Raw genomic sequence first — 27,043 nt, forward strand, 5'->3', positions numbered from 1 at the left:
ATGCATTACTAAATCCAGGAATATGTTATTAATACCTGCTTTTAACCGTTTGAGCTAGAGTTACATTACATTACATTAATACACTGGTATCACTGATTTTACAGATACTTACTTCTTATTTAGTACTCTTACCTGTTTGAAACAGTATTTTCTGCTGATGTCTCATCAGTGTGCATTATGTTGTGCATATTGTGTCCAGCCTCTGTACTTTAGTGTGCTTCATATTGACGTGTTCACTTTCCAGCAGGAGGAGGATGTAAGAGACGCCTCTCTCATTTCTCCTCTCTCCTCTCTCTCTTCTCTCCTTTCTCCTCTATCCTTTCTCCTCTCTCCTTTCTTCTCTCTCTCCTCTATCCTTTCTCCTCTCTCCTTTCTTCTCTCTCTCTTCTCCTCTCTCCTCTATCCTTTCTCCTCTCTCTCCTCTCTCCTTTCTCCTCTCTCTCCTCTCCTTTCTCCTCTACCCAGCGAGAGATGTTGCCGATGACGAATCATTTGGCCTGCTGCAAGCGGCGGTGAGCCTTTCCTCCTGCACCTCCATCACGTGGACACGCTGGGCCCAATCAGTGGCATTGTGAGTGCTGTGAGAACCTGGAGAATTAGAATTATCTTCCACGCTCTCAAATAAAATGGTGGGATTGTTTTTTAATTTTTTTATCCTTATTATTTTTATATGTTCAAGCAGATTGTGTGTATGTCTCTATCCATCTCTCTTTATTTCCAGATGAAGGATTCTCATCAACTGGATCTTCTGAAGAAATACCTGGAGAAGGAGAGAGAAGAGAACGCTCTTCTCCAGGAGACCAAAACCAAAGTGGAAATGGACTGGAAGCTGGAACACATGCTCAGAACGGCTCTTCAGGGAGCCTTAAGAAATGACTAAATCAGCAACAGCTCCTCTTGAAAAAGCTCTGGCTCAGGAAAAACCAGCAGCGGCTCCTCTTGAGAAGCTGTTGCATTAGAAACAAGCCGACAACGCAGCTCTCCACAAGTCTCAGCGAAAGGAGAAGACGGACATTTTTGATCTTCGGGCTACACTCGTAGCGAAGCAGTTGAACTCTGCACTCTCCAGCTGGCAGGGGGGGGGGGGGGGGGGGGGGGGGGGGGGGCTGTGAGAAAGTTAAGAAGCAGCTCAAGAAGAATATGTGTAACATGCTGACTCGGGAGAAAAGCGAGGAGATCCGGGAGCTCCAGGACACCTGATCACGAAGGCCTCTCCGATCCAGGGGCGTGAACATCCACACGGGATGAGAACCAAGACAAGTGTCCCATCAGAGGCCATCAAGTTTACTCTATCTACTCGATTACTTTATTTTATATTCAAAAGGCACTGATCCTCTTCTAGCATTACTATCATATGTGTTAGAATTCTACTACAGGCACTTGTTTTAATATTTTAATATGATTAAGCTTAACCATGGGCTTCATTCACCAACTGTTCTTAACAATAAATGTATTCATAAAACACACTTTGGGATTTGTTCTTCGGTAAGAAGAGAATGTACTCACTCAAGAGCACGCTGACAAACATTTCAGCGTTGACATGTTGGTGCAAAATGATGGGATATTGCATTTTTAATACATTTTAGTAAGCATTTAAGTATGTGCCCCAAAATGTAGAACTATTCCTTTAATGATGTTAAAATCATTGACATCGTGGACAACATACTCATACTTGTTCTACCAGTTTACTGATCAGCACAATACAATAAATATTAGTAATTTCAATGAATGCAGAAAGTATTAATTAAGCAAATGCCAATTATTTTACATTTTCCAACAAATGAACACCAGTCATTTTCCAGTCATTTCTCAAATTTTGGACCAATATTCTTAGCCTTGAGTTTACATTATTAATATATCTCTCTTTTTATAAAAGAAAATCTTTTAAATTATGGCATAGGTGATTTTATTCTATTTTCTTGGATTCTTGGATTCATGAGTCTATACCGCTTCTCAACTTGAAAATATTAGCTAGAATGCCAGCTAGGATTTTAAGTAAAAACTCCCGTGTTGAAAGAGGAGTCACATCATGCGACCCATATTTTGCCATCTTGAATGCGACATAGCGGGCTGAGAAAACCTTTTGGAGTCACGGATTAAAAGACAAGACCCCCCCCCCACCCCGACATTCCAGCGTACAGTGTACAATCGAGGCGTTTCATTGCACAGCTCAATAGCTAACATTCCAGGCTACAGTACACAATCAAGCCATCGCATTCTGCTATGTTACAGGCTGAAGTCTCCATTGTGTCCGGGTGGTTATCCCCAGAGACAGACCGAGCCAGCCAAGAGAGGAGTTAGGGCTGTCCGTCAGACTCTAATGTCTCCACACAACAGCCCAAACCCAAACTGACAGGCACACACCAGACTGACAGCCCACTAACAACACGCTATTGTTCACTCGCAAATGGCCAAGACACACCTTTCAGAGCTCACGGAGGGAGACGGAGCACAGAAACAACCGTATGCTGTGGGCTTTCAGATTGGGTTGGTCCATATGGATACGATCTTCTCTCACAATGTCGTTTGACACTGTAGTGGTTTGAGAAACTGATTATAGATTGAACGATAACCAGATGACGACGACGTCTATGTTACGTCTGCTCAATGTTACGCAACACTGCCTCCAACGGCCTAATACAAAGAGATATTAAGGAGTCATTTATCACTACTTCTATTCATTGTACGTCCAGCTGTAGTTCAGTATGGCCGGTCACAGGATTGTTGGTCCGATCCTTAAATCTTCCTGTCCATGACTCGTTGATCGTTTGGAGTTAACGTTCCATGTAATTGAGCCGTTTTTCAATTAATTGATCTTAAACTTGCAATCGTGGCCACCAGGGGGCGACTCGTCTGGTTGCAAAAGGAAGTCAGATTGTATAGAAGTCTATGAGAAAAGGAATCTACTTCTCACTTGACTCAGTAAACATTGTAAACATGCGTTTATGGTCTCATTTAACCCTCTGGAGTCCATGGACGCGTCAGCGCGTCCTATGGTGTTTATGATATTCATATCTCCGCAGTAAAACAGCACAGAAATATGGTTCCGATGTTGCCGTAATCTGTAGACGTTCTACTTCCGTGTCCTTCTTCTCACGAGATCGTACGTGATTCACACAGCGAGCAACGAGCTTGGACGTGCCGTTGGTGTCGAGCTCCGCCCTTCAACATAATTTGTGGAATCGTGTGTCCGTCAATATTTTGTGTGACACTAACCAATCAACACTTATCACTAAGGACCTTTCAGTTAGTAAAACGTTTGTTTTTATATAGAGGACATAGTCTGTTCTTGTTTGTAAAACTGATCTTGATAAACAGACTAAAATATATAGACAATATTTTGTTTGAAAACAAAAATGGTTGTAATTTTCATTTTTTATTTGCATACATCCCATGATGCTTGATCTGTATATGAAGTAATTTCTCAGTCCCATTTTATCTCAGTCTCTCTCACATTTGGTGAAAGTAGAGTGACAGATAGTCACACTTTTACTCGAAAAACGATATACCAAAATGTTACATTTATTACATCTATTATTTTATTCACATATTCCGACCACTTTTGTGAACCTAAGGCTTTGGTAAACCAATTTAAAGCACCAAAACAGTTTGTCCACATGAGTAAAGGTTTAGAGATTGTTCTGATACTTTTGATGTATAACAGAGTAAGTGCCTTTTAAAATATGAATTTAAGAAATTATGTTAAATCGAGAAAAGGGCCTTGGACCAAAGAGGGTTGAAGTCTTCTTACAGCATGGTGTTCATTTCATAAATGATGGTCCACTTAGAGTTAAATAGACCATAAAGCAGGATATGCTTTAGGGCGGGGCTACTTTGTGTTGACGGGTTGCTGCCCCGATGTTGTGCGGTCTGGATGTTGTCCTTGTTTTCGTCTTCGAACTTTAACCCTTTCACAGTGTGTTTTTCATGTGTTTGGGATATATATATATATATATATATATATATATATATATATATATATTTTTTGTGCACCCCATTTTTTTAGATCATTATTACGACTCTCGGAAAAAGAAATGAAAAGACATGTAGATAGTTCCGTTACATTAAAAAAAGGAGTGGCATGCGATACCCTACCTTCTGTCGAATCTGTTCCTCCATCTTGATGGGGGAGCCGAACTCAGCGACCTGACGGACGCCCTCGCTGGCGTAGCCCCCGTACTCCCACAGCACGTAGCCTCTGGAGTGAGACGCACCAATCAGAGCCGACCAGTGGTTGGCTCGTCCTGAAAGACATTTTTTTGTTTTTTTTAAGTTTGAGTGGTTTGAATTCTGATGAGCAAGTCAAGAAAGGGGTGAATATTAGCTGAACATGTGTGTGCGTTTGCTTTGTGTAGCGAGCACTTTCCCGGTTTCTAGTCGTTATGCTATGCAAAGCTAACCAGCTGCTGACTGTAGGTTCAAAATGTCAAACAATGTCTTTACACGTTGTTGTGTCAGAAAGATGACATTTTCGGACACAACACTTTTTTTGCTATAACCCAGCGGCGCATCCAGACCTTTTGACCGGCGGCCAGCGGTCGGAACTCACTCGGGTAGTCTTTGGGGTGGACTTTCTCCGACCAGTTGCCGTAGAAGGTGAGTCTGTACTTGGCTGTTCCGCAGGCGCAGCACTCCATTGCGGGAGCTTCTGTGGCCTCGCCGAACACACGCTCTACAGGGGGGCGGGACATGCACATGCACATGAACAAACAAACAATTTTAAGGCTAGACAATGCACAAGCCACATAAATGATAGGAAAACAGAGTTCAGGAGCTAGCAGGCAAACAGTGATTGGCCAGTGTGCGAGCTTTGACATTAATGAACACCGGCATAAATTACAAGATAAATGACTGCAATTTGGACCCAGTGAGAATGTCACAATAACAAACATCCCTGGAATAAACTGGTATTTAAATGACACATTAGCTTTGACGCAGGACTCATGAATATTAAAATTCTGGCCCCAACCAATGTTTTGCAAAGATAGGTCAAGGGGAGTACTTGAATATTTATGAGTCGCCAAATTATACGGAAGAAAATCCTCACTCGACATCTAAGTTATAGCAGGATGAGTCAAACATCGGCGGCGCCGGGTGGCTTGATTGACATGCACAATAGCCTGGAAAATTGGATTTAGGGTGAGGAGAGATGAAGTTTGTAACATATGTCCGGGCTCTGTTGTTTTTTTATTGCACGATTAACGCGTGCTTCGGAGTTAAAAGACTCCCGTCGCCTTGCTGTCTGTCTGGTGTTTATCACAGGTAACATAAAAGCTGCTCTGTGGTGAAATACAAAGGGATATTTAGATACATCAACTCCCAGGAGATACATGATTTGTGGTCCTCACAGTTTCCCCCACTGCCTCTGTCGGCCTCATATTTCGTTTTTTTTAGACAAGGTATGAAAGGCTGGGAGCTGTTCTGCTCCAAAAGGGAGCGGGGGAGGTGGGGAGGGGGTGGTGTACCAGCAGATGGAACAAGGGATAATGGCACCATGATGGGCGGTCAAGGATGAAAAGAGGAGATGACGGGCAGCTGTCATTACCTTTCTCACACAGACGAATAGTGAGAGAGCCTTCGTCCTGGAAATAAATGATTCTCTTCTGGACAATACTGGCCCTGGAGAGACAGAGTGGGGAGGAGGGGAAACAAATTAGGAGAGATTACGAGTCGGATAGTGAAAGAGGTGCAAAAAGTGCATTAAATGGATAATAGTGGAGTTTATTTATTTATTTGTCTTCAATATGTGATCCGCGTGATCCTTGGTGAGAGGGTAAGGTAATGAGGTAATGATGTTTCATAGTGGACACGGAGTCCACATCTGTTTCTCAGAGGCAGCGCTGTATTCTCAGGACCTCTCGGCACCATCACACTGCAGCAGTGCAACATGTGACGGAGCAATCATCATGCCCACAGACATGAAGGAGAGACAGAGCGGGAATTAAAGTCGGAAGCAGAGAAATAAATCTTTACGCAGACCGCTGAAAGACCCCCAATCTAACTTATGATGTAATAATGGCTGCAAAGGAAACCATACCAATAAAAACAGGTTGTTTTACCGAAGGCAGTTATATTTCCTCTTCAGTAAAAAAGGAAATGCATTTCTCATATTGTGTAGCTGTGTGAAGCCACTCCTGTGGAAATTCTGAGGTCAAAAGGAAGATTCTTTTCAATTCAATTCAGTTTATTTTGTATAGCCCAATATCACAAATTACAAATTTGCCTCAGAGGGCTTTATGATCTGTACACATACGACATCCCTGTTCCAGGACCTCACATCGGATCAGGAAAAACTCCCCCAAAATAACCTTTCACAGGGAAGAAACCTTCAGGAGAGCAACAGAGGAGGATCCCTCTCCCCGGATGGACAGATGCAATAGATGTCATGTGTACAGAATGAACAGCATGTAACATTTAAGGCAGCAAAAAGGTCCTGCAACACTTCAACAATACGTTTGCAATAGTTTTAGATTCCACTGATATAGTTTTGCATACACTCCCAGTATTTTTATATTCCTTTTAAAAGGTAAAATACCTCACCTCTGTGATTTTGAACATTTCACATACCTTATTTTACATTGTTAGACCTAACATCACCTGTTAGTTAGTGTGTTTGCTCTGCAGGGGAGAACAGTACCTAAGTGTTCTGCTTTGTTGTGGATGAACGCAAGCAGCCTTCTATTGTAAGGTGGCTGCTTCGGATGCAATTTGTTTGTTACTCCGAGCACTATGCCAAAGATCAGTATATATTTATGTTCTGACATAACTTCATAGCATTAAAGCTAGTTGTACAGTTCTTGCTTTTGACATGTGGACTCTGGCGATATTGTCTACTGCTGCAAAGAAAGAGGAAAAAAAAAGATCTGCAGAAGCTTGCGATGGATCAGAATCCTTAGCGGCTGAGGGTGGACAACAGGTCTCTTGACCTTTACATGTGCAAGACAGTGACAATGAATGAAGGTAGCATATGTGTGGTTATGCGTGGTTATGGGAGTGTGTATGCTGCAGCACTGCTGATTATATCACAGGCTGGTACTATTCCGAGTTTTATTCATTTGTTATTTACATGTTAACTAGGCAGTACATATATACTATCTAGCAATGTATGTATTAATGCATATATGTGTGCATATGTATACAACCTTATGTTCAGATATGTTTGATTAATGGCTTGAACATTTTTTATAGTTGTTCTGATAACCGGAAATAAATGAATAACTAAACACATCAATGACAGGAGAAATATGTGTATAACAATGTCCAGGTAACAAATGGTTGCCAATATAAACAGATGCTAGTGCAACAGATAGCCACTATAATAGTCTGATAGGCTTTGTGGCTGAGAAGGCTACCCTAGACCCCTGACCCTTGAGGGGATTCTTTACGTCCAATCAACCCTATGTCCCCTCAACCCTATATTCCCTCAACCCTAGGTTCCCATAACCCTATATTCCCTCAACCCTATGTTCACTCAACCCTATCTTCCCTCAATCCTATCTTCCCATAACCGTATATTCCCTCAACCCTAACCCTATATTCCCTCAACCCTATGGTTCCTCAACCCTATGTTTCCTCAACCCTATGTTCACTCAACCCTAACCCTATATTCCCTCAACCCTATATTCCCTCAACCCTATATTCACACAACCCTAGGTTCACTCAACCCTATTTTCACTCAACAGAAACCCTATATTCCCTCAACCCTATGTTCCCGCAACCCTATGTTCATTCAAACCTATGTTCACTCAACCCTATATTCACTCAACCCTAACCCTTTATTCACACAACCCAAGGTTCACTCAACCCTATTTTCACTCAACCCAAACCCTATATTCCCTCAACCCTATATCGACACAACCCTATGTTCACTCAACCCTATGTTCACTCAACCCTAACCCTATATTCCCTCAACCCTATGTTCCCTCAACCCTATGTTCACTCAACCCAATGTTCACTCAATCCTATGTTCCCTCAACCCTATGTTCCCTCAACCCTATGTTCACTCAACCCTATATTCACACAACCCTATGTTCCCTCAACCCTATATTCCCTCAACCCTGTATTCACACAACCCTATGTTCACTCAACCCTATGTTCACTCAACCCTAACCCTATATTCCCTCAACCCTATGTTCACTCAACCCTATGCATGACCCGCCATGCTCTGCCTGGTTGCTATTCTAAACCAACCCTAACCAATCTCACCCCCATGCCTAAATCTAACCAAACCAACTAAGAGAGTACTGGCCATGGAGATTGCTTGCAAGATATCAGCAATAACAGTTTGCAATATGGGTCTAAGGGAACATAAGGCGTATTAACCTGGTTGAAAAAAAAGGGATGAGAACTCAAAAAGAAATGAAGGTAATTATGAATATAAACATGTCATTCCACTGCTGAAGTAGGCCTGAAAGAATACATTATATGAGATTCATGGTATCCTCATATCTTACAGAAGCTTTAGGTAATATTCATTTTGAGTTGATAATTCCATATGTACTTTTCAAAGCAATTAATGGCCTGTCCCCAAATTACAATTTAGAATTGGTATCTTCAGTAGAAGCAAAGTTCGTGGACAGCAGACATGTCAACTGTCAATGTGGTAATAAACATCTAAAATGTTGCCGATTTTTGCTTTTTAAGAAAAAAAATACTGCATAATATATATCTTTGGATTACATAATTTGAAATATGTAGCAATTATATAACTACTATTTTTGTACAAGCCGTCTTTGTGCCACAGCAGTAAGCTCTCGTCTCAGAGAGACATATGAAAGTGAGCTGAGCAACACTGACTGTGGAGAGAGAGGAGGGACTGCCGCCATTAAATAGGAGTTATCTGTTATATTGCTCCGATAAATCTCACGCAGGCTGAATGGTGCAATATACCCTGCAACATGGGTTGACTGCTTGGGCATGAAATTGAAAAACAAAAAGGGAAATAAACAGAATTATTGAGCCGAGTCCATTCTTTAATAGTTCCGATGAGGCCAATGGTCAACTGGTTTATTTATCAAATAAATCCATCAGTAAATCCAACAATACATCTGGCCATTTGGAAAGACGTTTTGTTTCCCATCTGTTCACTTTAAGCTTGCAGTAAAATATGATTCACACCTACAGTTAAACCTACTGCCCGTCTTTATGTAAGATATCCCATCTTTACTAGACGTGTCGGGTTCAATCGGTGCATCGGTCTCCGATTGTGAAAATGTGTCAATTACAGGCCACTGCACCTCAGAGAAGGCAGACAGTAATAGAGATATGTGTGGGAGGGAACAAGTTCGAACAACTTTGCTGCATTTCCCTCCGGTCCTAAATAGGTCATAGATTAATTTATATATATATGTGTTATATATATATATATGTGTTATAGCAGTGGAGCTCGAGTCTACTTTACATTAATCTAAAAGTGTTGAGTTGCTAACTCACATTATGACCTTTTCCATTATAGCTATAACATAATCCTCTTTTAGATGCCTTAATATTAAAAATGTGTTTTAAATTAGGTATTAATTGGAATAAGTTTAATTGGAAAAAAAAATGTCAGCGATTCACATTTAAACCCTAGGCAGCCGTGATGAACCGAGTGTAAAAGTGTTTAAAACAACCGCAAATATTGAATTTTCATTGAGGCAAATATAACATGAACGTATCATCACCTTATGAAGTTTGTGATGTGTACGGAAACAGTTGCTCTTTTACAAATCCAGAAGAAACAGATGATTCATTTACAGTCTCTACCGACGCCTGAGAAAAGCTGGGCAGGAAGTGCATAGTGGCTTTATAAAAATAGAATTCTGTCCAAAACGACATACCAAAAGACTCTGAAACTGTCTGTAGAGTTAAGAAGAACTGCACAGTTGGGTACTAGTTTTCTGTATTATTTCTTTTTTTTTTTACTTCTAGTGCAGAGGCTGGAAACTTAGCCCTTGCACACTTTTCATGAACATGGAAATTAGTCTTTTTGGACCTGACTTTTTACCATGGGGAGCTGAACGGTTCCCGAAACACACAAAGAACACACACACACATACAGACACACAAACAGATAGAGATTGCTTAGAGTTACATGACAACGACTCATTTCACATTACGTCATTTAATCTCTTGCCATTACAAAAACAATGAGTATTGCAACTCGTTTGAAAGTGCAAAATAAACCGCAGGGTGGGCTTCTCTTCTGGTCGTTCCCTTTGTCCCCCATCCTGTATCTATCAGTGTGTTGCTGCTGATGACCACACGTTAAAACACTGTTGATTCGAGGAAGTGTTCAACTCCAATAACTTGTGAATCATAAAAGACAGAGCTTAAACCACTTGGCTTCATCACAGATTGCAGCGTCTCGCCTGCAGCCCCCCCCCCCCACCCGTCATCCCCCTCGATGTCAAAATCTCCCCGACAGCGAGATTCGATCGCTGCTCTTTCCTTTTGCCATTTCCCCTCTTGCCTCCTTTTAGATCTGGACTCTCAACGCGGAGCGAGCCAACCCCGGCGTAGCTTCCCTCTGGAGACGTCACCCTCGCTCTCCGACTGATTCGTTCGAGTAGCGCGCCCCGTCGAGCTGCCGTGGCGCTGTTGCCTCCGGCACTTGCTGAAGTAAAGTTCACGATTGGCGGCCACATGCAAAGCAGATGCCTCGAAGACGCTGAATAAACACTGAGCAAAGTACACGACAACGCAAACGTCGGCCATAGTAGGAGAGAAAATGTGTCTTCGTGACAAATGCTAATCTTGATGTACTTAAAACAAAGAATATTCATTCTTCCATCTACATTTTCCCCATTTGTTCCCGACCTGCCATACTGATGGATTCCCCCACCACCCCCCTGCCTCTTTCTCTTCAGGTTTCTTATTAAACACGCTTCCGTTAGCATCTCTTGCCTCATGCATTATATATATTCCACTTCTCAGCGCCATGTCAGCTAACGTCTCTTCTGTGCACCCTGAGGGGCCTGGGCGGCGCTCCCATGCTGGTTGGAAGCTCCCCAGAGAGGAGCGCCAACACATGCAGCTGTGTGACTCTTCATAGGATCCTGTTTTTGCTCTCCATGACAAGTGCTCCCGACTGCAATAATAAACAGCACCGAAGTGGGAGGGAAGCCCACTTCAAGTTACTGTACAAAGAAAGAAAGAAACAGAATCGGTTCATCCCGTTTTATTGTGTCATTTCCACATATACAAAGAAATTGGAGTGTGGAGATGGTACGACGCATATTTGTGAGTAATAATGCAGAATTCCTCCCTATATGAAAAACTCCTCAAACATATTAGTTATATATGTTGAAAGCATAAAGTTTATAAAAATAAGGATGAATTCAGCTGTAATGATTATCAAAAGACCTGGTCATATTAAGGGCGGTTCACATTCTAATGAATTCCGCCAATGTGATGACATTTTTTAGTATAATTCCGATTCTTCCATTGCACTGTGTTTATTTAACTCTCCTTAGACTTTGACGTTGACAATCCTAAAATACTGCCTTTTCAATTAACACACAGCGCCGCCTTCAAAGAGCAGCTAAAACATGCCCTTTAACATCCACTGTCGGTTTATCTGCCGCCTGAAAAACTTGGTGAGTGGCGTAATCATTATAGTTCAAGGGGAGATTATGACTGGGCATCAGTGGAGAATCTCAGAGAGGGCCTTCAATGAATCAAAAACCCATTTTGGGAAAAGTATTACCTCTCATTTTGAATTTAATTATGTTCTGAAAAAACATTGACCGAATAAAGTCCAAATTAACCTTTCCATTGCTACTGCAAATTGGGATCATATACCTCGGTGAAATGTGGATGAAAAGCATGAGGGCGATTGGTGGTTCCAATGTAAGTTGGATGGCCTGGCTAATGCAGTGAGAGGCGACTGAGAATCACGTCTTCTGGGGATTTTTTGAGTCCAATTCATGAAAGTAAATGAAAAGTGAACAGCGACTGCAACAACAGCTCACTGCTGTACGGGTTGATGTTCAGCAGGCACGTTTGCTCACCATGTACAGCATGTTAGTTTAAAAGCATGTTGCCATGCTACCTACCATTTGCTAATTACCAACATAATTCAAAGTACAGTATGAGGATGATGAGAAGGCCTTTAGTTTTAGGTCATAAATCAAAGTATTGATAATGGTGCTACGATGGAAAGGTCTTACAGTCAATACGATATATATCTTGTGGGGCGATTATGGGTCAGTGGTTAGCATGCCCGTCTTTCAATCAAGAGGTTGGCAGTTCAATCCCCGCCCTAGTCGATGTGTCCTTGAGCAAGACACTTAACCCTGCATTGCTCCCTGTAGCTGTGTCTACGGTGTATAATGTGTCTTTGAGTATCTTGAAAAGCACTATATGGATTATTATTATCTTGATACAGGGGCTAATATATTGCAATAATGTTCAATGTTTTTTATTTTACCATTATTTAACCAGATATTTAATTTGCAATGGCGACCTGGTCAAGAGGCAGCAACAGAGGGCAAGTTGATAGACTTTAAAACATAGTTACAACTAATGCAATGAAACTAAATGAAACCTTATTTGAATTATAAAACAAAGAGAACCCTGCTGTGTGCATACAATCTGAGTTAAAGCATTACTTTAACATTACTGTAACTTCCCACATCATATCAATACTTTTTGTGCAATCTAAACCACTGTCTGCTACGAATCTTTGCATGGAAAACATTTATTTAAAATGTCTAGTTTTTGAGAATATATACAGTTTCACAAAACATAATATCGTGATACTTGTATTGATTTTTGCTTATACGCCTAAGATATTCATAAATATGGCGTTTCTGATGTTAGCTTCGGGTGGACGCTGCATGGCAGGCCCACGTCTGATGGTCAAGTTTCACCACTGCTTGGCGCTACACATAAGGGCAAAAGTTGGGCTGGGCAATATGGAGAAAATCAAATATCACAATATGTTTGACCAAATACCTTGAAATCAATGGTTTGATAACAATCTCGGGTTTTACCAGTGGTGCTTTTCATAAAGTATTTACACAATGTAACGAATAATCATCAGAAATGTGTTCATAATGGAGACATTAAAAAAATCAAAAATGCAGCCTCTTTGAAACCAGGAGAAGACAACACTTACTCCAATATTACAATATCAAAAATCTAACAGGATATCTGGTCTCGTATCATGATATCGATATCTTATCGCTATATTAACCAGCCCTACCCAGGAGCTCTTAAAGGTCATGAGCAATCATCCTCTTGGAGCGTGACTCTCCATACAACTCTTTGGTAAATCAGGTCAGGTGCCGCAGCGTCACATTGATAAACTTGCTTCCCCACAAAACAATAAGCGATACAGAGAGAACGGATTCATCTCTGCTCGAGTTTACTTCGGTATTCATTAATCGTGGGCTTTCACAGTTGACGTCAAAAACAGCAGCCCGGGCGGCTGGCTTCCCGACAGCTGAGCGCACTTGAAATAATCTAGTCGTTGTGATCAATACCGAAAGGCTTCTCTCGGTCTGTGACTGCGTCAAGACACAACAGTCTAGGTGGCGCTTGTCGAGCAGCTTTCCCGGAGTCTCGCTGTCAAACTTTTTGCTGAATACTGATATGGGAAGACCGGGCCGGAAGGTCGGCGCGAGGTGAAGATGTGATGGAACAGACGGCCGGAGGGCATTGAAGGAGCGAGAGGAGGAACATTAAAGATGGGCGTGATAACGAGAGGAGGAGAGGAGTGGTCAACGGGACAGCAGCAGTCTCACCCTCTTTCTGCTCACCACACACTCACTTTTCTCTCCCCTGGTGGAAACGTTTCCCGACACATAACGACTTTTTTTTTAGGACTTTCTGGAGATTAAAGTTATCAGAAGGACCTTTGTGACCTTCAAATTAACAAGCACACACACACACACACACCCTTCACACTCACAATCTCACACTCACTTACACCCACCCCCACCCCCACCCCGTCGCACCCCGGGGGCACTCGTGTATACGGGGCACGTCATTCTTGCGAAAGAGAGAAAAAGAGGAAGAAATATAATGTAAGTGCTTCTGCTGCAAATGGTCCTCGTAGCATACAGCGGTTGAAACTGGATGGAGCTTTGAAGGTGGAGGAAGGAGGGAAGTGGTGGGGGTGACTCACCATTATTAAAGCAGTCTGGGAAGATTTGACAGGTTTCCCCCCCGAGAAACAGAAGTGTAATCAAGTTGTTTTGTACCGTACAGCGTCAAGATATAAACAAAACCTCCGATGGTTTCCTTCCACAGAGGTTGTCAAACCGGAGGTTGGAAGATCGTTTCAAAGGTGTCAGGCGAGTTGTCTTCTTTAGAAAAGTGTGAAAGTCTCGGTGGGTGGAATCAGAGAGCGGCATTAGCAATCGATGCAACTTTGCCTTTTTCCCCAAAAAGGCAAAAGGCAAGAAAAAAGAAAGTTGATTATGGCTAAAAGTACTGATTCTTAAAGATGCAACAATGAATTGTGTCCATGGATCAAAATGACTAAGTGTAATATGAAAGGTGTCCGTCTTACTCACAAACAGGTTCTTTTGGTGGCTGGAGAACCAGAACCAGACTCGGCTGCAGTAAAATGAGGTTTTCTAAAAAAGGGACTCGGGTGTCCACAGGGATCGGCAAAATCAATGAAAGATATTTGTCGTAACTTTTTACATAACTTACTTACATACTTACTTACTTCAAGCCAAGCCGAGATGTTTTAATAAACATGACCAAGTAGCTTTGTTGCATTTCTGTAATCCGAGAGAAAATATAGTTCTATATAGAAACGTAATTTAGAATGCAGTCTAATGTAATGGGAACGCCATTTTTAGAAGACAGGGTTGGAATAGTAGGCATGTAATAGTAGTGTCTGATTAGTAATAGTATATTATAAACCCGACGTAAGAACTCTACACAGTGACAATGTGTCGTTAAGATGGTTCTGCCCCCCAAGAGGCTTCCAGGATGTGCACTATATGGTGAAACCAGTAATACATTTAACAGCATTGATGCGCATGTATTGTGTAATATATTTTACTTGACATAAAACCATAACTACAGGAAACACGTGTGTATAATTAGCTCACAGGGTGACCTCCAACATAGTTCTGCTTAACAGCATTGATGAGAAGCTAACCGTTGGAACACAACATCTGTTCTGTGCTCCACCAGTACAGTCGTTTACGTGTTGGGATCGGTTCCCATTTGGAAAAGATAATACACAGATTCACTAAGCATTAACACAGAATGCTACCAGTTGAACTAACAAATCACCGATGACAAATTGTCCTTTCTTTTTAATCGTGTATGAAAACTAAGGTGTGAAAAATGTAATCAGCTACGCCTATTATTTCTGTTTCTGATACATAATCAGCATATCATATCATTTCAATTTCATGGCGTAGATGCATGTTGTGAACACTAATTAGGCTGTCAAAAAGTGGTCAGCCTTATTACAGATCTAGATTCAATCTTTGAGTTATTTATAAATGTAGTTTCTTGTGCATGTTGAAAGCTTAAACTGTATTAGATCCAATAAAGGATATGAATAGAAGAGCAGATTTAAAACTAGATTTGTATGCAAGACAAAAAGCCATAAAAAACAACAACGCTTTTGACTACTAAAATTGATCTAATCATGGGTTAAACACTGCTCAATAATAACACTTGGATAATGAGGAAAAGCTGGCTGCCTTTAACGAGACACATCCCTGTGTATTGTCATTTATGTAACCATAAGTAACAATAAGTAAGTAGTACATACATGACCGCTTTATAATGTGCTCTATATTACAATACGTGGAACAAATGGAGCTATAAGCGCAAGTTCAGGAAGACCATACCCCTCAAGCCCGCCATTTATTCCTCATGTCTGCCAATCATTTCTCACACATGCTCACTCATTGTTTACTTGCTGTCATTGTTCTGCGCTGTCAATCATGACACCAGCTGCGCAGATCAGCTGGTCCCCTCTATCCAATAAGCACACGGAAACAATGACACGGTTAGACAATCATCTTGCTGCTGTCTCATTTAAATATGTCTCTCTGTCAGGATCTGTAGTGGATCTGTAGTGTTGTTTCGTGTTTCCTGTTTTATTTTGAAGTCCTTGTCTCTCGTGTCCTCTGTTTCTCTGCACTTCCTGTCCCTGTGATTGTCTGCCCTGTCCCTGATTGTTTCCTCCTGTGTCCAATCACCTGCACCAGCCCTCTGTATTTAAGTCCTGTTCGTGTCATTCCCCTTGGTCGGTTCGTCTTGTCTAGATCATTGAAGATCATGTGTGTGAGCCTGTTTTGTTTGTTTTGAATCCTGTTGAGCAATAAAGTTGCCTTTTCCAGTGTTGACGGCGTTTGGGTCCAGTTACCTGCAGCTACACATAACACTCTCTAACTTCAGTTCTTTCATGTTGCCGTTACGCGCCCCTCCTCCCCATTTCCGCCCAGTCTTCACGGATCCATCAGCTTCATCAACTCATCATTCTATCAGCTCATCACCACCAGGTCTGGACTCCACGGGGGGGAGGGGGATCTATCTCGTTGCTGATCGGGGCAGTCGGCCCTCAATTTCAAATCTCCCCGTCCAAGCGCCAAAGACTCCGAGACTTCATCATTTCATATCATATGTTAACAATAAACATGTATCCTTTCTTTTTCTAACTGGTCTCTCCCTGATTGAACTCCTGTTGGCCTGTTGAGCCGAAACAAAGAACTCACAAGAACATCAGCGTTTTTGTTTTTTGAAATACAGTGAAGCTCAAAATGTGTCAGAAGTTAAAAACCCGCTTAAGGAGCGCGGGCTCCCCGAGCGCCTGTGGAGGCTTCGAGTTCTCCGGTTCCCTCCGCCTCTGGCTCCACGTTGTTCAGAGGCAGGCGGCTCCGCAGGATGAATGACGAGAGCCGGGGATGAAAAACTGGACCAACTGTGTAGGAGGAGGAGGGCAGGCCTGACGGTACACGTCCTGCCTCGGGGAGAAAAGCGTTGTTTTTCAAGTAGTTGTTAGTTCCGCTGCCAGCAAAGCGAACTGAGACGGGCAGAGCTAGCGCATCACGGAGGGAGCCGTTTGCCAAGGAAGGGACGAGCACGCCGGAGCAGCTGACTTGGTTCAGGTGCTCAGCTCGCACATCGCTTAGCGGAGGGTGAACACGCCGAGGTCCAAGTGGAGTTTGGCGGCTTGTCACGAAGGAGCAGCGTTCAATGCGGCTGTTGTATTCATGCGCTGTTGATTTGCAAATGCCTTCAAAAATAGGATTACGGATTATTCAAACGCTGACTGTACTCGTCCCGGTACTGAATGGCTCGTTTATGCACTTTTATGTGTGAAACTTGTATTCTGCCGTCTTTGCCAGGACCTACTTGGAAAAGACATTTTAAATCTCACTGGGGCCATTCGGGATGAATAAAGATCTAATAAAAATAATACAAAATAAAGTATTTGCTTTACTGTCTGACTGTTAGGTCTATAAAATGAATGATTAAAAAGCCCAAGTTCCCAAAATGAACATGCATGTTTTCCTGACAGTCCGAATCCTACAGATTAAACTAACTGCATGTAGGACTAAAAATACAAATATAAATATCACAACAATCTGTTTGTTTTCTACTCTTTTTCATCACTTCTTTCACACGTTTCTTTTCAGAATGTCTCTTGTTCCCCTTGTCTTTCACTCTCATGCCTCACGTCAGTGCAGCAATAATTGGAAAACGTATTAGCCTGTTAGCAAAGCAGAGCAGAGTTAGCTGCATCACCCCGTTTACAGCATTTATGCTAAGCTAAGCTAACCGGTTGCTGGCTGTAGTCTTACTGTCAATCCCATTAAGATAATACTTTTATTTCATAATATATCACAATTTCCTTTCCTTTCTGTTAAAAAGGGGCCTTAGTAAATATGTTAAAAAAAGTCTAAATCTCTCATTAATCAGGTTAGAGAATCAGGTAATCTTTTTAAGTACTACAGCCGTCCCCAACAGCTCAGTCACCCCTCCTCTTCAAAATAAATAATTGCATTGATGTTGATTGAGTTGAAAGGACACATGAGATGTTTCTACAGTGAGAAAAAAGAGCTGGATCGCGCCCAACTGTAAGGAGTTGTATTTGAAGCTTTATGGAACGAGCTGAGAGACGATGTGTTTGAGGCCCTGGACTGGCAACATACTGTATAGCCTATAGCAAAGTAGAGCAGATAGGAACCGACTGGGGAAGAATAAGCCATCGCATGCAAGTCCAGCGATACTTCCCAGTGATACGGGATGATGAGGGAACAAAGTGGAAATGTGAAAGCTTTCGGCGTGAAGATTCACAGCTCAAGTTTCTTTTCTTTTTTTCCCTTTTCCTCATTTGGCTCTACACTCCCGGGTGGATTATGAGGCGATGGGCCCCTGGGCACAGACATGCAAAAAGAGCCACCAGCATTCCTACAGGCAAATTCACAAAGAATGGATAGCGGCTGCTGATCTTTGATCTGATCTTTTGAAAACGCCATCTTCCCCGTTTCAAGGTCCGTTTCACAAAATATGTGGCTCTAATGATATTAGAGTGCAATTTTATTTATTTTTACTGATTCTCAACTATCCGTGGGGCAAAGTATGAATGCTGAGGCATCCCAAAATAAACTTTGAGTGGACAGCCTTTATGAATGTGCTTCAGTGACCACCAACTCTCCAAAGATGCTAATAATTCCACTGTAACTACATGTGGCTATTAGTGCTGATCTTTGTGAATTGAACTGTTTTTGCAGTGAGGCTCATCTGCATTGAAATGTATGCATATTACCTCATTCAAATATGACCACCAAGAAATGTTTGCTTGCCAGCGCAGTTCGAGGTGCATTTCAACCCGTGTGGGTGCTTTGAGAATGACACGTTTGTCTTATTTCAATTCAATTCAGTTTATTTTGTATAGCCCAATATCACAAATTTGCCTCAGAGGGCTTTACAATCTGTACACATACGACATCCCTGTCCCAGGACCTCACATCGAATCAGGAAAAACTCCCCAAAAATAACCACTTATTATGTATCTGATTGGAATATTTGTACAGATTTAGCGCGAAAGTCGCGCAATCCTTTCGTGAACTCGCCCCACATACTTTATATGAGTAAAGCCTCTTTTTGTGTCTCACTGGATGTGTTTTGCATTATTTCTGTGTTGGTCCATTTGTGGATGCTTTTTGTTTGTAGTAGCTTGGCCCCTTTTTGTCTCTAAGGGGTTATTTTGTTCATAAGCATAGTCCGTGTGAGTCTCTTTGTAGCTGTTTTGGATCTCTTTGTATTTTTGTTGGTCTCTGTGTGACTATTTGTAGTTATGTAATGATTCTTTGTGGTACAATTGAGTACAATGTATTGTTGGTACTTGTCTCTTTGATTTACATTTTGTAAGGGAAAGCCAGGGCGGCCCCTGACATTCTCGGCCCCTGGGGCCTGTGCCAGTTAAGCCTGTTGGCGGTTGCTAATGTTGTCCACTAAAGTTATGTTTTATAGCGCATACCTACTACAAAGCATCTCCTCCCTGGCTGATGTAAATTTGCTTCTGAAGACGGTGCCAGCAGCGCCATGGGAAAGCGGCATCAACAAAGACAAAGTGACAAGCGAGTTACAACGGCAGCGCGAGGGCAGTTGAGCAAGGAGACGGAGCGAGACGGAAAGCCGTACACGTTAGATGGGGTAATGCTGAAGCTCTATCTCACTGCTGACAGACAAAAGTGACAGTAAAACGAGGTGAATTTGCATAGCAGATGTTCCCCACGCAGGACTAGATTTATTGGACGAGCAAACACTAGCGTGGCAACGTGCCATCTGTCTGGTGGCAGCGGCAGATAGATGAAAAGTAGCAGCTGTGAGTACACTGAAGAGGTAAGGGCAAGTTATAGCGTCTCGCTCAGAGGAGGAAGGGATGCGTGTCAGGGAGGTCATTCCCCTCGGGACGACGGATGAGGAGAAGGAAACGAGAGGGAGAGCGAGGCAGACAGAGGCGTGTTCCCTTTAGAATTATCGCCTGTTTATCATGTGTGTTCTCAAGTTACGAAAAAAGTGACTCGCGATTACATATTCCCATAACTCACTGTATGAGCCCACGTATATGATTTGTTTATGCTCCCACTCTTGGCATGAGTTACACTTTACATCATGTATTAACTGTATGCGCTATTTGTTACCAGACAATATTACATTTGTAGAAGCATAAGTCGCATTGTTATTTTTTTATGAAGACTCCATCGTTCCAGTTCTCTTTGGTTTTCAACCTCATGTTTTTTTCCTCCCAGTTCCACAATAGCCTGTGGCTCTTTAAGAACAATGTTAAATATTAATAAGTTCATTATGACGCGAGTCTCAAAGTGTTGTAGTCCAGGGGCTAAACACAGAGTTCGCCCACATTCCGCTGTGATCAATCAAATTCAACCTTTTTTCTCCACAGAACAGCTGAGGTGACAGAAATAAGCAACTGTGGATGCCACTGTAAATATAATGCGCAGAGAACTTTTAATCGGGGATTGTTGTGAATGTGTTTGTGATTCAGAGCACAAATCAGGGCAAAATAAAAAGGTCCATCCATTTTGTAATTTTTGTGAACATTCGTGTGTTTGACCTTGTGTTTAAACCAATGTTGGTAACATCGGTTGAAGGTGTGCATTCTGGTGTTGGTTTACAACAATATTATCAGAAGCAGTTTTGTTCTTTCCCGATACCGAACACTGGCCCAATACCAGTGTGTTAAAAACTGAAAACACTTTTATTTTTAACAGCTGTATACAATCAGCCTTGTAGGGATGAAATATGATTGTGGTACGACCTGTCTCAGGTTAAACCCTTTGTAAAACATGAACTAAGTCAACTAAAGCCTTGCACACTGTACACGCCACTGTCTTACTCATGGTATTTCCTAATTAAGAATACTGCCAAATTGCTGACATCGTGCTAGGTATGGCTAACGTTACACTTTCCGCTAGTAGATTAGGTCGCGAGTGGCACGAGATGTTGTTCCTGTGGAGTGTAAATGAGCTGATGTCGATACTGGGATCAGTATTATATGTATATATATATATATATATATATATATATATATATGTGTGTGTGTCTGATGTAAAAAGGTATACATTACCTTCATACAAAAATGTTATGAGATATACAATGTGCATTTTGCTTAACGCAATAATCAACAGATTCTCCATTCATATGAATATGGGGCCAACGGGACAAGATTTGGGGATTGGAAGCGAACTAGTTTCCGTTTGTAGTCCAAGTGTTATTGGACCCCAGAAATATAGCCCCTTGGCCCCAGAAGCGTATTGGTCCAAGATTGATTAACACAAAAATAGCTTACAAGACCGAGAAAGCTAAACTAAGGGAGGGACGTTTTGCAGTTTTATAAAACGTATCAGTGCCCTCTGTTGGCTGAACATGCAATGATACAGTTATTCTCAATTGCTAAAACACTAAAACCCATTGGCTGAACAAAGTTCTGTTGCCTGAACTCATTTAGCTAATTGTGCAGTCTGCTGTCAATACCGTAAACTAGTTCACATGGTAAAACACAATTCGCAGATCTCACTTAGACTTTTCAGCAAAACTCTAAACACATTCTCAGTCTTAAAAACACATTCTGCACTCTAATGCACATGTCATCCATACTGGTAAACACAAGTGGCAAAAATCAAATACAAATAGAGAAAACATGTAATTGATTAAATACAAACGCTCAAAATTGATTTAACTAGTATCAAATGTGACACGACCAATATAAGTGCTCTGGCCTGACCAGCCCAAAGACAAGAAGAAGCACATTGATGACATGTTGACTCCTTTGATTTTTGTCCCTTTTACTGTAGTATTGTATACTGTAGTAGGCCTACAGTGCATTGTAGGCTGTATAATGTACAATATAAACAAATTGTATGGCCTTGAACATCATGCTTTCTATTTGTTACAGTAACAGTACTAACTGCTAGATAGATTTTGACCGGTTGCAGGTTCATATCAACAAAGAACAAGAATTACAGTATCACAGAGACAAAGGACACGTTTGTGAGCTGCAGGGTACAGTACTGTAACAATAGGGGTACGAGGAGGAGGAAGAACAAAAGACATTGCAAAGAGCAAAGCACAGTAGTAATTTCTGATCAATTGAACAATGTGTTTTCTATTTATTGGTGTATTGTTTACTGACTGCTTTATAGTGTATATTATTTTCAGCACTTTGTTTACGATTTGAGAGCAGTGTTTGATTTTGAGCACAGGTAAATCTGTTTTGAGGCGAAAGTTTCATTTTGCAAGAGGATTCAGAGGTTTTGTAAATAGTGCTCGAAGATGATGTTTTGTGTTTACAGTTTTGAGAAAACGGGCAATCGAGAAAAACTGTAATACAATCACTAATTTGCCTTAAACATTCCTTTTAAATTCTCTGGTGCAATGTATGATTTATCATTGTCAGACTATAAACTTAATACCATTAAATCTGCAAAAGCTAATATATTAAATATTAACCTGGCTGGTTTCGCCGAATGATCTCATTTAAACCCTAAATCATTAGCTTACTATCATTACTATCCTTAGCACACACACCCAGCACTGGTTCCAACCCACCATCATGTTTCACAGTTTCACAGGCAAGGAGTTGTTGCTGCCAATTTACACACACACACATACACACCCTGGTGTTAGCTTGCTTAATGCGTTGTCTATAACCAATGACAACTATCTGTAAAAGTTAACAATGACCGTGTAGTTTTCACTGAGCGACGCAGTCCAGATTTAGCAAAAAAACTAAAAAGAGAATCTGTAGCTGCTCCTGTTTTGGAACTATATAACTAGATGGATCATACTGGTGTTTTTTTTAATTGTACCAATAGATTACTTTCCATTAGTGCTCTCCATTATCAACAGCACACCATGTGCTTTTTGGATTGATTTCCTTTCTTTTAGGCAGCCACTGAATTCCATTAATTTCGTCACAGCATGAACATCAACTGAGAGACTTGAGACTTGCTTGAGGCACAGTTAACCCCTTTCTTTTTGTAGAAACGCCTTTATCAAGGAACAGGGACTCATTTGGACTCGTCTTTGTTGTTGATGTCAGATTATCGATATCAGAGTCTTTAGAGTTGACTTCTGAACCTTTAATGCCAAAGGAAAACACATTCACGTGATCATTTTGCTCATTGTTTTTCTTTTTTCGGTTTTCCACCAAAATAGCTCATTAATGCAAGTGGAAATCTTGGATTTCGAAGTTTGGAGAGTAATAAATGTTACATTTCAACTTGAAAGTATCCCTGAGCTGATTTTGTCAAAAGTCTAATGTTGTATAAAAGGTATAGCATAAGTAGACAAAGATGAAACTCACTTCAGTATAATGCAGCCAGACCCAGTGGGTGGCGCCGTCCAGAAGACCTGTATCCTGGTGCGTCTGCGAGGGGTACTCTCCGTCACTGCAGGGGCACAGTTGGTCATGAACTGTGTTTCCTCCTCATCAATGTTCTAGAAACGGAAGAAGGAAGGGATTAGTATAATCATATTCAAAAGCAATGCGATACCCTGAAAATGAGTCGTCAGACCAGCAGTGGATTCCAAACCCAGAGCTACAGGATGCAACTAGCCTTGCAACGTGATCCGTCATGTGAATTGCCTGAGACAAGAGGTTATTTGTGGTGGTAAGTAAAACAGATGACTGATAATCCTCTTTGTCACTCACACATAAACTGTAAACCTTCCAATACCTCACCAGACCAATGGGCTTCAAATGTTGAAACGGCACCAACTATCCAATTTGATTTATTTTCAATCACTATGTAATTGCATCTTGTTCAAAAGTTAGAACGCCATCTAAACACTCCCAGAAGTTGGATGTTTGGTGAGGTACCGATCTGGATCGGCAATATCAGTCGGTCCAGCCTTGTGATCCAGGATGACAAATCTCCACAAATGATTGCCATGACATTTTGTACAGGCAATGATGATCCCCAGATGATGAATCCTACTGATTTTGGTGACAGCTTTGTCTCATGCCCCCCATGAGGGGGACATTTTTGTATTTTTGTGAAATCTTGTGAAAGCAACAACTATTGGATGGATTGCTATGAAATTTGGAAGAGGTATCAAAGGTGCCAACAGAATACGTCCTTCTAACTTTGGTGATGCCGGAGTTTTCATCTGGCACAGATTCAACTATTAAAATTATTACATTGGTTTCAGTCTTTACAATGAGCATTGCAGCCTCTCCGAAATGCTCCAAGGACTGAAGCCTTGTTTAGTCCTAAACCCGTGAGAAAAACATTTGGCTTAGGGAATAAAAAGACAGTAGGGCATATATATTAATACTACAACATGGCCATTGTTGTATATACAACTTTGAAAATGTATACTCTTACCACCTTTGGCAATCCATGTTTTATTTCAAATGAGTGACCATTGGAATATACATATATTCGTGTAGGTTTATCAGAAGAAATACAGAAAATATTGGGACCAGCTTATGTTCCCACCAATGGCCCCACAAGGAAACAGGCCTCCAGCTAAATGAAAGCATAATAGAAGCAACATGGCTTTTTTTAGACCAGTACAACTAAAACTGCTAGCTGGTGCTTATTTAGCAGGGGCTAAGTTTTACGATGTTATCAGGGGAGAACTTATTCACTTTGTTTCCTCGTAAATATGTCGTTGGTGCATCGAGTGATTGGTCTGTCATCTTCAACCGTGATCAGAGAGCGAGAGAAGCAAAATGTTTAATGTACTGAGCTATGTGGGGAGCAAAGATGAGTTAACTGTACGTGTCCAGTTTAAATGGTATCAGTGCGAGTCATTGAAAAAACTCTTAAGTCAACATAAATCTTATTTGTTAACTGAGGTCAACACTATATTTGCAAATTACTGTCCTTTTTTAATGATGTAAACTATTTATAGATAATAAGACAACATCCGTAGCCATCATGGACCCAGGGGCCCCCTTGCCTTCACTTACAAAATGTTATTCAAAGAGACGTGGCAACCAGGAAGAGACTCAAAGTGACCACAAATAAATCTAAAACCACTATAAAGAGACCAAAACAACTATGAAGAGATGCAAATCAGCTGCATAGAGACAATGAGACCACAGATGGACCTGTAAGGACTATTAAAAGGGGAAAAACAACCTAAAAGAGACTTAAAGCAACGACAAAGAGACTCAAATGACCACAAAGAAACAGTAAACTACAAAGAGACTCAAATGACCACAAAGAAACAGCAAACAGCTACAAAGAGAAGCAAAACAACTACAAAAAGGTGGGAAAACAACCACAGGCAAAAGTAATTACATAAACACCAAAACAATTACAAGGTGGCACAAACCAACATCAATCAAGTATGTTTATCTTGCACTATGTATTAGAGATTGTGGGCCCTTTTGCATGTCTTTGCCCAGGGGCCCATTGCCATGGTAGCACTAATAAAACCAAGGTTTAATTCTGCTTGATGACCGTAACAATTTTTCCTGTTTCATTCATTGAAGTCACGCCAGCTCGAGCCAAACGCAAAGTTATGTGAAAGACAATTCTCAAAGTCCCTGAGCGAGGCTCTGGATAATAACAGTCTAGCCCAGTCTCTCCGGTACTCGGACCTTGTCAGAGGTTTTAAAGTAAAGACTAAACACACACAGAGACAAATACGCAACATGCACACATGGCCTGTGACCTTGTAGCCAGTGTTCCCCAGCTGCCTCAGCTCAACAATAACAATGACCTAAGACCCCGTCCCACACTCCTGATAGGACATTAAGAGAGAGACAAAAGTCATTATCCTTCTTTCCCAAACTGTCCTTTCTATTCCACAAACACAGATCCACAGACGGCAACAGATGCACACATGTAGACCATGCAGAAAAAACACATGCATATAGGAGCACAAAAACACATACGTGTATTTCTGTATTGACACAGTGTGATAACTTGGTGTCACCAACAATGTAGTTTTGTCGGTCGAAAGCAGACACAAACAATTGGCTATAAGGCATAAGAGAGATATCAGGAGAGAGAGAGATACACTATAGAGCTACGGGAAGAGAAAGTGGGAAAAATAAAGCAAATGGAGGGCCTAGGATTAAGGAATAGACGAACAAGATTTTGTGAGAGAGGAAAGTGGAGATTGATAATACTTCAAAACAGAAACGGCACAAGCATAATACTTCAAAACAGAGCAGCTGTTTAGACGAAAAACACAGCTTAATTTGTGTAATGATGCCGTCGACTCAAATGTACATAATTAACATCCAGAGCGATAGAACGAGAGTGACAGCATGCATGAAGAGGAAAATTGTTCTTCCCGTGCTCCCTCAGACTGGAAATTGTCTACCGGATAGCACAGCAGTTTGTTTAATATAATGATACAATTTATTACAGTCAGGTCCTAAATCAAGATCACCGTCACTATATTCCAGTCCCAAGTAAGGCTCCAAGTTAAGACAGACAGGAACATTCTAAATTCAAGACAGACATGTTTGAAGGGAAGGCAGTCAAGTCCCGAGTCAACAGTCAATGAAACGAAATCACAAGTTAAGAGAGGTTATGTCCCTATTGAAGTCCAAACCACTGGGTTCCTTGTCCGAAGAGTAAAATCCAAACTCAAGACAGGTGAGTCCCACATTAAGTCAGTCCCACAAATGGAGACAAGTCGACATTCAAAACAGTCCAGTCCCACCAGCCGACTCAATCAAATCCCAAGTCAAAGCAGTCGAGGCCCATGTCGAGTCCTTAACTCTGACAGTCGAGTCAGATTTCAGGAGAGTCAAGTCCAAAATGAAGTCCCAAGTCGGGACAATCAAATAACGAGTCATGTTAAATTGAATTCAGTTAAGACCCAAGGCAAGATAGACAAGCATATATTAAACATGGCCAAGTCCCGAGTCAACAGGTCTGGACAGGTAAGTCCAAAAGTAAAGTGGAAGAAAGCTGACTCATTGGTTTTAAAGTCACACCAGCCAAGTCCAATCTGAAGACAGGGAGGCCGCATGTCGAGACCCACGGCAAGACAGTCGGGGCAGGGGTTCGAGACAAGTCCCGAGGATCCCAAGTCAAGACCGAGATGTAAGTCCCAAGGTGGAGGCTTTAGATTCTGAGTT

General features: G+C 41.5%; 1 protein-coding gene across 1 annotated transcript in view; it reads right to left on the reverse strand.

The window, feature by feature from the left end:
* Positions 1-27,043, reverse strand: part of LOC117732839 (spondin-1-like) — an 81,365-nt gene that overhangs the window by 44,119 nt on the left and 10,203 nt on the right. The window contains exons 3-6 of the mRNA XM_034536043.1: positions 23,297-23,430; positions 5,546-5,619; positions 4,550-4,672; positions 4,096-4,244 (exon numbers count right to left, since the gene is read on the reverse strand). Of these exons, the coding sequence (XP_034391934.1) occupies positions 4,096-4,244; positions 4,550-4,672; positions 5,546-5,619; positions 23,297-23,430 (480 nt within the window). The remainder of the gene's footprint in view (positions 1-4,095; positions 4,245-4,549; positions 4,673-5,545; positions 5,620-23,296; positions 23,431-27,043) is intronic.

Source organism: Cyclopterus lumpus, chromosome 6, assembly GCF_009769545.1.
Source record: "Cyclopterus lumpus isolate fCycLum1 chromosome 6, fCycLum1.pri, whole genome shotgun sequence".
Classification (NCBI taxonomy): domain Eukaryota; kingdom Metazoa; phylum Chordata; class Actinopteri; order Perciformes; family Cyclopteridae; genus Cyclopterus; species Cyclopterus lumpus.